This window comes from Pezoporus flaviventris, unplaced genomic scaffold (assembly GCF_033815535.1).
Source record: "Pezoporus flaviventris isolate CSIRO_AGI_PZ_B2104156 unplaced genomic scaffold, CSIRO_AGI_Pfla_v1 ptg000001l, whole genome shotgun sequence".
NCBI lineage: Eukaryota > Metazoa > Chordata > Aves > Psittaciformes > Psittacidae > Pezoporus > Pezoporus flaviventris.
The window spans coordinates 38,625,075-38,638,206 of record NW_026892549.1 but is presented as its reverse complement, the minus strand read 5'-3'; the positions used below and the strand labels follow the sequence as shown (position 1 = coordinate 38,638,206).

General features: G+C 37.6%; 1 protein-coding gene across 2 annotated transcripts in view; it reads left to right on the top strand.

Annotated features, from left to right (window-relative positions):
- LRP2 (LDL receptor related protein 2) overlaps positions 1–13,132 on the top strand; it is a 123,740-nt gene that overhangs the window by 108,608 nt on the left and 2,000 nt on the right. The window contains exons 66-78 of one of the 2 annotated variants that reach the window (XM_061452900.1): positions 180–323; positions 1,116–1,281; positions 2,107–2,235; positions 3,027–3,247; positions 3,682–3,858; positions 4,591–4,710; positions 6,821–6,911; positions 7,485–7,552; positions 7,713–7,830; positions 8,674–8,803; positions 10,993–11,112; positions 11,205–11,312; positions 12,421–12,492. In XM_061452900.1, the coding sequence (XP_061308884.1) occupies positions 180–323; positions 1,116–1,281; positions 2,107–2,235; positions 3,027–3,247; positions 3,682–3,858; positions 4,591–4,710; positions 6,821–6,911; positions 7,485–7,552; positions 7,713–7,830; positions 8,674–8,803; positions 10,993–11,112; positions 11,205–11,312; positions 12,421–12,492 (1,664 nt within the window). Of the gene's footprint in view, positions 1–179; positions 324–1,115; positions 1,282–2,106; positions 2,236–3,026; positions 3,248–3,681; positions 3,859–4,590; positions 4,711–6,820; positions 6,912–7,484; positions 7,553–7,709; positions 7,831–8,673; positions 8,804–10,992; positions 11,113–11,204; positions 11,313–12,420; positions 12,493–13,132 lie in introns of both variants that reach the window. The other variant, XM_061452890.1, reaches the window with a different exon arrangement.

The following is a 13,132-nucleotide window of genomic DNA, read 5'->3' as shown; positions in this document are numbered from 1 at the left end:
AATGGTTTTTCCAAAGCTAATAGATTTGAATACCTCTGAAGCTTGAGAAGTAGCCCTGCATTCCTCCTGTTTTTTATGCAGACAAAACTTGTGAAACCCCAGTTTAGTTTTGACTAGAAGTGACTTTTCGTCTGTTTCTTCTAAAATGAAATACATTAAAATTCATGGTTGTTTCCCAGGTAATCCTCCATTGTTACTGCTGCCAGATAATGTACGGATTCGAAGATACAATATCTCATCAGAACAGTACTCTGACTACATTGATAACCAGGAGCGCATCCAAGCTCTGGATTATGATTGGGATCCTGAAGGGATAGGCCTGAGTGAGTATGTGTAGAGCATTAATACTCAACCATGCAATGGTTGGTTGAAAAATATGTTCCTGCAGCGTGGCTATTTAATTTATGCTACAAATCAAAATGAAATTAGATAAACTGGCCAGGTCTTGCTTGACTGTGTTCCTCCCCTCATTCTTGACCACTAGTGTGGTTCCTTTTAATGCTTTAATTTAGTATAGCTAGATTTTGTTCAGTTTTTTTCCTTTTGTTTTGGTGTGAGTTCAGCTATGGGTCATTAGGATTATGCAGTAATAGAGGATTACTATAAATGAACCGCTTCCTTTTCTTCAGCCTATGACAGTCCCCAAACCTGGCACAAGTCTTGAATTCCTAATCGGAAGCAGGAGGGGCCAGTAGATCCCTATATTAGCTTCTATCTTTGTCTCTTTATTGGCTTCCCTGCTTTTGCCTTTTTCAAAGGGCAGCTGCCCTGGACCATACTTGCTCCTTAGAGTCATGAGAGTCTCAATTACTCTCAAAATAATGTGCAGTGGCTTCAGAGCTAAGATCTACTCTTGAAAAATGTAATGCATATTTCTTGATAATCCAGATCAGGATGATTCTAGATGGTGTCTTACCTATGAGGAATGGCTTGATCAAAAAATGGCTAAAAAAGAAACACCCTGACACAATGTAATTTAATTGAACAGATGACACAATGTTATTTATAAATAAATGGATTTGGTATCTTCACATAAGAACTTCAGAAATATTAGAATTTTCCAAAACTATGGAATAACTAGACATTAAATATTATCTTTGTAATCTTTTTTGAAGGTATTGTGTACTTCAGCATACTGGGACAGGGTTCTGAGTTTGGAGCCATCAAACGGGCTTATCTGCCCACATTTGACAGCAGTAGGAACAATCCTACAAAGGAAGTTGACTTGAATCTCAAATATATAGTTAATCCCGATGGTTTAGCTGTTGACTGGGTTGGAAGGTAAGTGCATTGAAAAGCTAGAAAAATGTTGTATGTTGAATGTGTCAAGGGTCTGATGAGGCAGTGCAAAATCCGCTTTTTTTGTTCCTTATGAACTGTCTTAGAAGATATCTAGTCTCAAGGCAGTTCAGAAGAACACCATAAGCTCTGTTTGCTCAGACAGCAGGTTATTAGGTCAAATACATGTTGCTGATGGCACCACATATTCTCTGAAGAAACTGGCATTACTCCACAACTGGCAGATCAGTTGTGCATCAGTAAAGTGATAATACTTTCTGACATGGCCTTCAATTTCTAATCTGACATGGCCTTCATGTCAGATGGATTCTACGACTTTTGGAAGTTTGACTCTGATGTTGCAATGTAACTGTTAAAGGATAGGGTGGACACTGATAGCTGCAGTTAATTTGACATACTGTTGAGAGGATTCTGGTGTCTGTAGATAGTTAAAATTAAATGTAGTCAGATTCTGTTTGAAGCTGAATGAACAGAGGTTACAGAGGTGAGTCAATCCTAGGAACGCTATTGACAAATTTTGAATGTAATGCAGTCAATAGGGTGAAGAGGAAGGATGTTAAGATCATAGTAAAGCGTGATGTTTCTGGAAAGCTGAAAAATAAAAGAAGGAACTTGGCTGTCTGCTTCCCCTTTGTCACATAGTTATCAACTAAGTGGATGAATAGAGTTCAGATGTGATCAATGTAGCTTCATTATACTAATTTTCTTTGAGTTTGATTCAGCTATTAAACTTTTTTTTTTTTTTTAAGTTCCTCTCTGATCATGAAGTATTTACTTTTGGAATGTTTTGTGTTTTCTGTAATTCAGACATCTTTACTGGACCGATGCAGGGACTAATCGCATAGAGGTGGCAAAATTAGATGGGCGGTACAGAAAATGGCTTATCTTTTCTTTACTGGATCAACCAGCAGCCATTGCTGTAAATCCAAAACGTGGGTAAGTACTATGGGGCTTCCCAGAATTATTCTCAATGCTATTCAGTACCAACCTCCCCCCCAAAAAAAATTTGCAGGAAAGCCTAATGGAATGCTTTCTGAAGTTTTCCTTTGCTAATGTTAGGAAATTTGTGTACATGAGAAGTTATTTTAGGATTAGATTTCATATAGATACTTGTATTGGTGACAATGCCAGGTAGGTCAAATAAAAAAATTAAGATGTCCTTTCCACAGTACTGTGTGCCCAGAGAATTTCTCTGTTACTACTGAAATACGGGACTAAATGGGAATGTCTCTTTACCAGCTCCAAGCAACACTGACATAGCCTCCTTCAAAGTGCAAAGCAATGTAAAGCCACTGGTTCATTCAATAGCTGTGCTTGCTACATCTTGTATCATTAGCAGATCACCAGATAGCATATGTGTTTCTCTCAGCTGGGAGTAAAGAACATGGCTCCAGCTGACTGGAAGTCACCTGGGCTCTGCAGCTTTCTTATGACTGATGGGATGTTCAGTGTTCACAGTCATTTTTCTTCTACTGAGAATAAGAAACCATCATTAAAACCACTCTCTCTCCAAATCAGGACATAAGATGCAAACATTTTTCTTCTAGTGCTCATTTTTGTACTTGAAACAAGCTTGTTCAGTGAACTTTGTGACTTTCCTGAGGGTTATCCTCAAAATGATTGCTGAACAACTTTATGTATCATAACTGACCTTTCCATGAAACTCTAAAGGATAGTCACGGTGACCAAATTCTGAACCTCTTTAAATACTGGTTCTGTCCTTTCAGGCTCATGTATTGGACTGACTGGGGAAGACAGCCAAAGATTGAATGTGCCTGGATGGATGGACAGCAAAGACAAACCCTAGTCTCTGAAGACCTTGGCTGGCCAACAGGTCTCTCTATTGATTATTTGAACAATGATAGGATCTATTGGAGTGATTCTAAGGAAAATATTATTGAATCCATGAGACCTGATGGGACAGACAGAACCATAGTATTGCATGGAGGTAAGAACTTAGATGCAATTAATGTAATAGTAACCAAGATGTATGCTAACAAGCACTTGGGCTCCACACATGGGAGTAGCTTCAGGAGCTTTTCGAAGAGTAGATCTTGCTAGTGTTTTCTCCTCCTTTGTACAGGGATAAATGGCACATCAGGTTCAGAGCTCATGATGCATGGTAACTAAATTCTCTGAGAGTAATTGACATGACCCAAGTAGGGGACAATGTGGGAAATTGGATTCTTGCTTTCTTAATGTATATTAAACAGTCTGCAGGTATAGTGACGTGAAGTAGTCAGGCACATGAGGATGTATATATATACCTGCAAATGTCTTAAAATGAAAGGATTGGGTGATAAGCTGAAGAAGAATAGCAATTTTATTGCTCCTGCTAGAGATTTGCTGGCTAATAATCTGTTGTTTGGTTCCTTTGAGAAGTAGGCAGTCCATACAGCCTTGATGTCTTTGAAGGCCATTTATATTGGATAGCTAAGGAGCGAGGAGAAGTCTGGAAGAAAGATAAATTCGGAAGTGGAGAAAAAGTGAAAGTGCTGACCGTAAATCCATGGCTTACCCAAGTGCGCATCTATCACCAGCACAGATACAATCAGTCAGGTAGGTAATCAGTGTCCTGGTGAGCAATTCCTTGCTATAAGATCAAAGTTGGTATTGATGCCCTCAGAGAGCTTAGTAATCTGTTAATGCATCTATCAGTATGTGATAATTTCTGAAAACTAAAAACGGAATAGAGGCTGTCAGGTGTTTTCTGCACACCCAATGTGAAAGCAACAGTTGAACACCACACACTGCTCTTTAGTGTCTCAGTTCTAAATTATGACTCTGTTCTTTCTCTTCTTCCCCTCCATCATGGAGTTATCATAGAGGTGGTAGTGACAATATGAATTTATCCTGTAACATACAAAGTGCTGGCCATTTAATGCTGCTTCCAAAGGGGATTTCAGCTGTGACATGTCCACAGTAATCACAGGGGAGGATGTCCAGAGGAACATCCAGCATACCCCTTTTTTAAAGGTGTTTTAATTTTCAGAATCAGAAAGTTAGAAAGCTCCGTATTGCTTGGAGTTGTTCAGTTTCAGCTTGGTGTTACAATGGCTCCCAACAGCCATAGTCTCTCCCTTAAGAATGTAAGAAAAGGCAGAGAGAAAGTTTTAAAATAAATGTGGTATTTGGGCATCAGTTGTTCTAAAAACGGATCTAGACTTGTTTACATTTTTGGTGTGTGGTATTGAAGAGTTACGCTACTGCCTATGGAATTGCTCTGCCTTACCTCAGAATCTGCTGCATTGCTTCTTCAACTGCCTTATCACTTTTTTTTTTTTTCCCCAGTGCCTAATCCTTGTAAAGATGTCTGCAGCCACCTCTGCTTGCTGAGACCAGGAGGGTACACCTGCACTTGTCCTCAAGGGACTCGATTCATAGAAGGCAGCAGCACAGAATGTGATGCAGGTAGAATAATTTGTCAAATTGGAAATTTAAGAAAAAGGAGGCTTTAGGAATGCAAATCCATTACTGAATTACAAATACGGAGAGATGAGCTAACTGATATGAGAGATACTGTTAAGTCAGGACATCTGGCTTTTATTCTCAGCAATCACTGATTTGCGGTCATCTCTTTGCGCATAATTTGTTAAATGGTTATACATGCATCACTCGAACTGACCCAGACCCAGCTGCAAAATTGCCACTGTTTCTGATTTTTGTTTCAAAATTCAAAAATGTTTGACTGTAAGTTTTTTCAAATTAATTGATTTCAGAACTAGAGATTTTCTGAAAAGTTATGGCTTGCAATTATGTTTACAATTCTGTACAAGGTTTTATTTGATCAGTGTAACAGAATACGATAGAAACTTGAAACAATTCTTACAGTACTCGCAGCATGAACAGAGGTAATTTCTAGATAATGGTCTAGTACCTTTTAAGCGCTAGAATTTAGTGCTTGGTTGTTACATTGCATCAGAGCCCCCACACTGCTTCCTGGAGTGCCAATAAAATAGGAGTGCTCGGCCTTTCTTGAGGAGAAAGAGTATACCACTACAGGATTTCTATTTCTCTAGCTGAGAGTCTGCATTCTTAGCTTACAGTGATGAGGGTAGTAGCCAGAAGTCCTTGTACTTGCCCTTCCAACATATCTCTAATACATTATGCTTTATAACATTGTCTGGTATTTTTTCCATGGTTAATCTTTTCTGAATGCTCTCCTTTTTGCATTGCACATGTTGTGGGCTGCAGAAAGAGGAGCTAGTAATATGATGTAATAATTAATAATAATTCTATGTAGTAATGAATGGAATTGTGAAATACATGTTTAAATTAAGGATCAGTAGCACTGTTGATTGCATCTGCTATTGGCTGTTTGTTGCAGTAAAGACACTACATTTGTTATTTTTTGTTGAAACTGATTTACATAAAATGTCCAGGAATTAACAAATCTCTGCTTGACCTTATTTTGACAAAAAGAAAGGATACAGCAGATAAGGTATTCAGTACTGTCCCCATATTCGAACTTCAGTTTTTACCTTGACTTTAAGCAAAGTGAGCTGTGACGGCCATAATTGAAGGTACTGACCAAACATAGCTTTTATATATAGCTTTGGTTTATTTGGTCCTTTCCCCATATTGCAGCTACTGAGAAACAAAGCCTGTAAGATTTTTGTATTTTCCCTTTTTGTATTCCATTTGCTTGAAGGGAGTTTTACCTGTAAAGAACATTGTAGCAACAGACTTCCTCTGGCTGATAAAAAAATTATGAAAAAAGTGTTATGAACTAATTTATTAGTGTAAGACAGACAGTCAAACCTCTTACTGAAGGCTAGTACAACTTTTCACTTTTTTTTCACACTTGTTTATTTTTTCACTTGAGTCAGCATTAAAATAACATCAGAACATTTAGAGCTCTATATTTTGGCCAGCTCAGGCAGCGCTGGTGCTTGAGCACCTCGAGGCTACTGGAGCACAGCTGAGACTGACTTGATGAAGAACAGGCTTCTGTGCTACCTAGTGCCAAGCTGCCAGCCTGCACTCTGTACTGGCAGAAAACTTGAGGACTTTGGGTTTCTCTCTTGTTCTCCCTGTCAGGATATATGATAGTTTAGAGAGCCCTCCTGCATGTGCATTTCCAGCCACTGCTTTTTGTCATAAGTAAATGTATCACAGGTTTGCCCTCTGTGCAACTTGCAGTTGGTTGGATGGTGGAGTCTGGGAAAAGGGGATTAAATATTGCTGCTTTCTGAATGGAGTTTTGAAGGGTGGTGGTGGTGGGCTGCATTGCATAGGCAAAAGAAGGTGATGGGACATGCAGCTTTTGGGTTGTCTGTGCTTGATTTTATCAAGTAAGTTGTTGTTTTGTGAGAACAGCTTTAACTTCAATTAAAACAAGCTAATATGTCAGAAAAATAAATGACAGCAACAAATGCATATGCTATTAAGAGCAAAGCTTCTGAAAAGTAGCCTGTGAGCTTGCACACGCAAGTTCTGTGAAGATAAATAAAATGCTGTATGGTATTATTTCTTTTGTTGAAGGTGTCTTGATAACACATGTGGCTTTCAAATTTTGCAGCTATTGAATCCCCTCCCACAATGCCACCAGCTTGCAGGTGCATGTATGGAGGAACATGCTATATAGATGAAAGTGATCTTCCAAAATGCAAGTAAGTCAGTATATCGTTAGGGTAGTCCTGGATCAGATTGTGCTGATTTAGTCTCACAAAACAATTAAAATCTTTGAAGTGTGTTACACACGCTTTGGACGATGTCATACATCTGCAGTATCATGTCTGTAACAGTCACAGAAAAATGTATATATGCATAAAAATAGCAGCAATGTAAATGCATCAGTTTGGAAAAACAAACAACAAAAATAACCCCCAAAAAACCTTGAAAGGCAAACCTCTGAAGATTCTAGCAACAGGGTATACTAAAAATTTGTACCAATGCATAGTGTTTTGTGGATGTAGCTTGGAACAGCCAGTAGGTGCCACTGATGGTTCACTAAAACCAAATCTTTTGGCTTCAGTGACTAGTTTTCTGACTCAGTGCTTTTTATTTCCACTTTTAATTCTATGAAGATAACAGACCTACTATATTACAGTCAGTGAAATATATAATTACTGATCATGTTAAAAATTACAGCATGTAGGTAAACATTACAGAATATAATAATAAAGCTGAGATCCTAGACTTAAGAAAAGCCATTCAGTCAGCTCTCCTTCTTACATTTACAGGTGTTCTTATGGATACACTGGGAATTATTGTGAAATAGGATTTTCAAAAGGAGTGCCTCCTGGAACAAGTAAGCTTCAAGTATATATTACATTGATATTTTGAGCTAAGAATGTACAATATCTCACTATGATACTTGTTCAGGGTCAAGCTTATAATTCTTTGTACTCTTTTTTACACTGAACTATGTTTGCTTGAATGTTTGCTTATTCTTCTGTCTTTGATAGCAGCAGTAGCAGTGTTGCTGACAGTCATACTAATCATAATAATTGGAGTGTTAGCGGTTGGAGGCTTTTTTAACTACAGACGAACAGGCTCCCTTTTACCAGTGCTTCCCAAACTACCAAGGTATGTTTTAAAGGCTTTCATAGCTGGAATGTCTGTGCACTGAAAATATGTTTGTTCCTAAATATTTCTGAGAAGTCCAGTTTATTTGCCATGTGCCCATTCTGGTGGAATATGGGAAGTGCAGTGTTGCAGCAATTCCACTGGATTTTGATTCCAAATCGTATCGTAGCTGATCATTACTTTGTAACAAAGGACTATTGTAAAACTCTTCTACATTCTAAATTAGCTTTTAAATAATGAGCAATGTAGAAGACTGTTTCCCAGATCTGAGACTGGATATTCAGTTCAAAAAGATACAAAGCACCATAGTTACATGTGTTTCAGCTTTTTATGAAACTTTGTCAGAAGATGATTCTGGCAAAGAGATCTTTTTAACATTGAAAGGCTGAAGTAATCTGCAACATTGTATTTATCTGTTAAAAATACTATGGGGCATGTATAGTGCACTTCCGTTTCCAAAGCCTGAGAAATCTGAGTTTGTTTGCAGGCTCCTGCTACCCTGGCAGTCATTTTGTCCTGTTTTGAAAACTAGCTTTGTGAAATATCCATCCAAAATACTTGATGCTTTAAATCAAAAGGAGATGAACAAAAATATTTGTTATTATTTTATTTTAAAAAAAGGCAGAATATGATGCTTCAAATATTTTGGCTTTAAGCAAATTGTGTTTTTTTAAACATAAAGCTGTGTCTTCATTATCTTTGCACCAATTTTGCAGTAGTAGCTCTTAAATCATTGTAATCAGTAATGTGAAGGTAGCTATAACTGCTTCCTCACTGGAGGATTACACTGAACTAAGTAAATTGATTTATGACTGTTTTTTGTTTTGTGGGGATTTTTTTCAGTTTAAGCAGTCTTATAAAATCTACTGAAAATGGCAGTGGGGTAACTTTCCGATCTGGAGCAGATGTGAGTATGGACGTAGGAGTCTCTGGCTTTGGAGGAGACTCAGCTATAGACAGAGCAATGCAAATGGTAAGGTTTTAGTTCTGAAATAATTTTTAAAAATTGTGTTCTTTTAATGTCATTTTCAGCTGATAGAGGGAAGTCTTTTATGTAAAAAAAAAAAAAAAAACCAAACAGTGAGATGATAAATGTGTTCTAGAAAAAGAATTGAGTGATAATTTCCTGAAATAGATTTTTGTAAATTGAAGGCAAGGACAAGTGTAGGCTGTTCTTCAGAATAATGTGACTTTTCTCAAGATTTATATGGCAGAATATATATTTTGGCATATTCATGAGCTATACCGGGTATGAATAGCCAAATATTGCAACAAGGAATTTTTGAGGGCCTTTGTGTTCCATAAAACCATGTTAAATAGGTGGTTTTCAGATCCAGACTGTAAGTTAGAAACGTCAGAGGTAAAACTCAGGCTTAACCAAAGCATACACTACTTTGCACAACAAATTATAATGCAACAGTGTTTTATTTTAGCAAGTTTAAAAAAATAATGTTTAATAGTTTTGGGGACATCATAAAGTATAACTCTACTTCACCTATACAGTTTTGAACAGCTGAGAAATAGTATATGCTTCTTTTTCCTATACTCTATAGCTTTTCCACATTAAAAAAAATATTTTCCTTTTCACCAGAAATACAATGTACAAAAGGTTTTTACTTACAGGAAACAGATCACAACTATCTTTGAATAATAACCATTTGCTGCAAAGTCTACACTGGAAGCTTCCTAAACTTTTAAAGATAAGTTACAGACTTAACTGACAGTAAATTAATATGAAATGAAACAGGTAGTGAAGTTAAGCTCACAATATATGTATATGACCTTTTTCTAGATGAAGAAACACACTCTGTTAAAGGTAGACAGCTTGTCTAATGAAACTACCATCTGAATATTTCAGTAAATACTGGGAAAATAGCTTTAGGCTTGAATATTACCTCAAATCTTTTTCATGCATGAAAACTTAATGGTACTTTCCATTTTCTGGCCTAGTACTGATATGCTCGAGTCCAACTGATGCAATTTATGCACTGCAAGTAACAGGTGTGGCGGTCTGGATAAAGGCTATTTCTACATAAGTGGCGTTAATTCTCATGTATCTGGAATCTAAACAAAAAATTGTATAGCTCACTGGAAAATAATTCAAAGGGTTTGGTTTATGGCAGCAAAGAACTCTGGGATATGCCTCCTAAAATTTTAATATCGTGTGTGCGTTTGAAGGTGCTAGAGGGCTATTTTTCAGTGTGGCTCTTCTTATCCAAGATAGGCTAATTAGAGGAAGCTGCCATGAGTTCACTGTATGGTTATGAGCTATACTTTGGTAGCATGAAGCATGAAGCCTTATGGCATGAAGCAGTAGCTTGTAGAAATGAGGTAAGTTTAAAGAACTAGCTGATGTACTATCCCCATGTTATTCCCCACTATTCCTGTGATGGGGCTGTGACAAGGAGCAGGACAAGTGGGTCTGGGTGGGGTTTTGCTTTCATTATGCTTGCACCTGTTGATGCTGGCTAGCCCTAAGTGGCTATCTTATGCAGCACAAAATATTTTCTGAAGAAATACTTGGTACCTTTGCCCACTTGCTGTGGTAGTAGCTGCAGCTCAGGATTTGGCACAATGTGTGTGAAGCAGTTGCTACTCACACAGTCATCTTCATGCACGGGCAAAATATTGATTTATAATAAAAGATATGCTAAAAATCCTGAAACATTTTATTTCTGACATAACTCATAATTACTGCTTTGTCTCAAACAGTATAGCAGTCTCCCTGCTGAGACAGAGTGAATAAATCCCATTCTGTTATATGTCAGGTAGAGCTAACTAATTTGTATGTCATTTTGAAGTCTCTAAAATGAAATATTTAATTTAGGATTATGCTTCCTTTGATATCTTGTCCCTGTTGAAGGTGTGATTCGTGAGTCATCTTTCTTCATCACAAAGTACTTCAAGTCAGTTATTGAAATTTTGGGAGTTTTTTGTCCACCTAGGAAATGGGACAATATTGGAACAATCAATAGTCCAGGCTGCCAAGTTAGGGATTAAAATAATGGATGGTAAACTAACTAACAATATGATTTTAACAGATGCTAGATTTTGTCTAAGCCTATGTAAAAGTAAACATGCATTTCCCCTGAGATGAAGAATTGGTCTAAGACTTAATTTTTCATTTTAATTAGACTCTTTTTTTTTTTTTTGTCTTTATAGAATGAAAACTTTGCAGTGGAGTCAGGGAAACAGCCGATCACGTTTGAAAATCCATTGTATGCAACCAGAGATGGTGGAGCCAGCACAGCCAGCACAGTTACAGTTGTTCAGCCAACACATGTAAGAGAAACTCAGGCTTGACTTGCACCTTTCGTTTTTCTTTGTGACCTTCTTTTCTCCTTTGAAGAACGTTAAATTTCCTTCTCCTACAGGCGGCAGCAGCTGGGAGTGAGGAAAATGAAAATTTTGAAAATCCTGTGTATGCCTCTGCGATATCTGCCGGTCCGAAGGAACCTCCTCAGAGTACAGATGCACCTCAGGTAGGACAGAGAAATGCTGTCTTGTTTGTTTTGTATTCTGAATTGGGGAAATTAAAGTGTTAGGGGAGCTGCAATATAGTTTCAGTTCTCTTTAAATAATGCCATGGAGTTGCACATAATGTGCATCAAGTCCAACTAACTGAATCACATTTACAAAAGCTCATCTGGAACAGTTTGATAAGAGAATAGCAGCAAAAAATATAGAATTGCCCAGGGCACACAGTAGAAGATCTATTTGGACTAAACCCTCTCTTCTTCCTGACCCACCCAGTTATTTTGGATTGAATAGATTGAAATAGAGAGTTACTTTTCACTGTTTGTTGTGCTTTGTTTTGAGGGCAGAAACTGGCCTGAAAATTGTAATGTAGTTGCTGTAAATGTTCATTGATCCACAGCAGAAATTATTATAACTAAGGCTTTGCTTCAGACTTTTAACAATTATTTGTTAAACAGTTATTGAATTATACCTTGATAGAAGCAGCAGAGAGTGTGTATGAAAAAAAAAACCAAGAAAATTACAAAACTACATTTGTAGTTACATTGCATTACAAATGTAGTTACGTTTTGTTTTAAAACAGGTTAAAACCAGGGGGCCTTTTTGGTACAGAAAATTGAAATAAGACCTTTAGTCAGCATACTGTCAATTTGCTTTTCTTTTTTTTTCCCCTCACGTTTATTTGTAACTTTACCCATGTTTGAAAGTTCTAGCAATGACATTTAAGACACTTGTTCTGTGTTATGTGTTACTGCAGGACATTTTGAAATAAAAGCTCTGTCAACCTGTTGTTGTAGTTTCATGTCATCCTTCAGTAATTTCTCTTGCATTGTTTTCAAGACATCTTTCCTATTTGTCTGGAATGATAGGCTTCCTTGAATTAATTTAGTCACTTCTGGCCTAGCCTCATGAATACTGCTTTGTGTGAAATCCAGCAGGAAAAAAAAGTTGGGTCCCATGCTTAGAATTACAATGCAGTAATGTAAGAACATCCAGCTGAAATCACTGAGTCAGCAGTCAGTGCAAGTGAAATCAAATCCGACAACAGTGATATCTCTTTCCAAAGAAGTTGTGAGAAAGATGTATGAAGTTCTAATAATTTTTGTGTTACAGGAATCAAAGTGGAGTTTCTTCAAGAGAAAAATGAAACAAAACACTAATTTTGAAAACCCAATATATGCAGAGGTATTCCTTAGTATTGTATAATTCTATTTTTCAGCTAATATACTGCTGGACTTTGTTGTTGCTCTCATAGAATAAAGATTATGGGTAGGTTCTGCTTTTAAGTGAAGCAGCACAGAAATTCCAGCCCAGGTCAAGGTAGGACTGAAGTGGTTTTGAGAAAAGTTATAAGGTCTCAATCAGAAGTTGTTCAGCAGGCAACCCTCTCAGGCAGCACAGCTGCATTGCCGACATCTCTGCAATTCCAGCGCAAGCACTGTGGCCAGCTCCTGCTCTAGGATCTCAGGTGCTGGTTTCAGCTTTCTGGTGCATTCTGGCACAGTTAAGGGTCCAGTGCAAGTGGGAGGTGATTGCACTGCACTAGGAGCGAAGTGTCTGTTTCTGCCTTCTCAGTCTTGGCTTCAGCACTGCACAAAATTCCAATAGTTCTGTGTACTGCAGCTATATTTCTATACCAGCCCTATTTTTTTTTTTTTTTTTTGTCTACATAGTTGGATGAGACAGTTCTTTTAGGATGGTGTGCCAGTGGGTGGTATGTGTGCTGGAGGAATTCTTCCCTGGCTTGGGCACAAAGGTTTGGAATTCGGCTGACTTGACCCAGTAATTCCAGCCCTTTTCACCTTACAGTTTAGAATTTCCAGAT